At 48.1% G+C, this 1195-nt stretch overlaps 1 protein-coding gene across 1 annotated transcript; it reads right to left on the bottom strand.

Annotated features, from left to right (window-relative positions):
• Positions 1 to 173: 173 nt before the first annotated feature.
• Pmar_PMAR013448 (hypothetical protein) lies at positions 174 to 368 on the bottom strand (the record flags this gene model as incomplete). Its single annotated transcript, XM_002787915.1, has 1 exon — positions 174 to 368. A coding segment is annotated over one exon (195 nt), but the record flags the coding sequence as incomplete, so codon positions are not given.
• Positions 369 to 1195: the final 827 nt, after the last annotated feature.

Genomic DNA, 1195 nt, shown 5'->3' with positions numbered 1-1195 from the left:
TCGAAGACCGAAGTCAATGAAGTCGTTACAACAACCACCGGGGCTACTGAGACGCCATCTGATTGATCAGAGCTCGCGTGTTCGCTTCCAGCGGGCAAGCTTGAGGACCCCGAGCCTGTAGCCGATTCCGACGCCGGGGCCGTTATAGGGCCGGGTACGGACATTGCTTTCACAGGCGTAAGGGCATCAGAGGTGTTTCTCAGAATGATCTGAACGTCGACGGTAGAACCAGCTTCAATGTCCTGGAAGCACTTGGACAGCAGTCTCTCGTTCTTGGATATGGATTCTCGGCATGCAGCCCCCAAGTTGTTAAGGAAGTGCTGGTCGAAGGCTTCCGGAGGACTAGAACTCGATGCAGAACCGGACATAAGGATTCAATAGTTAGTGGAGATTGAGTGCAGACAGATCAGATAGATCCACGGGATCCGAACAATGGTTTGAACGGACAATATTTGAAACGGTCGGGCGAGAGCGAGCTTTACGCTACAGGGAGCGCACGCCATAAGACTGAATGGCTATAGACTCTTATCAGAGCATTTTCCTCAGGAAAGTATACTAGGCACAGGAATCGAGGTATGGGTTGTCGAGAAGGTGACGGGAGTGAGCGGGCCCTGTGCAGATTTGGAAAGATCATATTTGCACTTCCAACATTACGACGAAGGGCAAATGAAGGAGCAAATTCCCTGCGAGCCAAATGAACCGTTATCGTTGGAATTGGCTTATCATCACTGAGACTTGCATTACTATCTAAGCTTGGGTGTACCACTCTAATATGACGAAGTTGCCAGAATTAAGACTCGTGGCTTATCACGAGGAGTTTCGATCGGAGCATAAGTGTTGTGTTGTCGAAGTGGGAACTACACTAAAACTGGAATAGAAATAGTGGGAAATACAATGAAGTAGAACGTCCCGCGTTCAGTTGCAGGTTACCTGCCTTTGCAATGATAACAGCACTTGTTACGCCGATACCTACGTTGGTGATACTATTTCTCAACGCAACGATCTCAGTATCACTTTTTGCGATCTCCGGATTCGGAAATGCAGTATTGTATCAAATTATATGGTAGTAGCTCGGGCGCGGTATAGGACAAGAGCATCCTCCTGGATCGACGCTGTTCGGTTACCAATTTTACCGACATTTATTCTCTGGAATTTTCAAAGGCTTTACATGAAGGTCCGCTTGCTTGCTGGTTTC

Source organism: Perkinsus marinus (assembly GCF_000006405.1).
Source record: "Perkinsus marinus ATCC 50983 genomic scaffold scf_1104296929188, whole genome shotgun sequence".
Taxonomy (NCBI): Eukaryota; Perkinsozoa; order Perkinsida; family Perkinsidae; genus Perkinsus; species Perkinsus marinus.
Note: the sequence above shows the minus strand (reverse complement) of the source record. Positions and strands in the feature narration are given on the sequence as shown.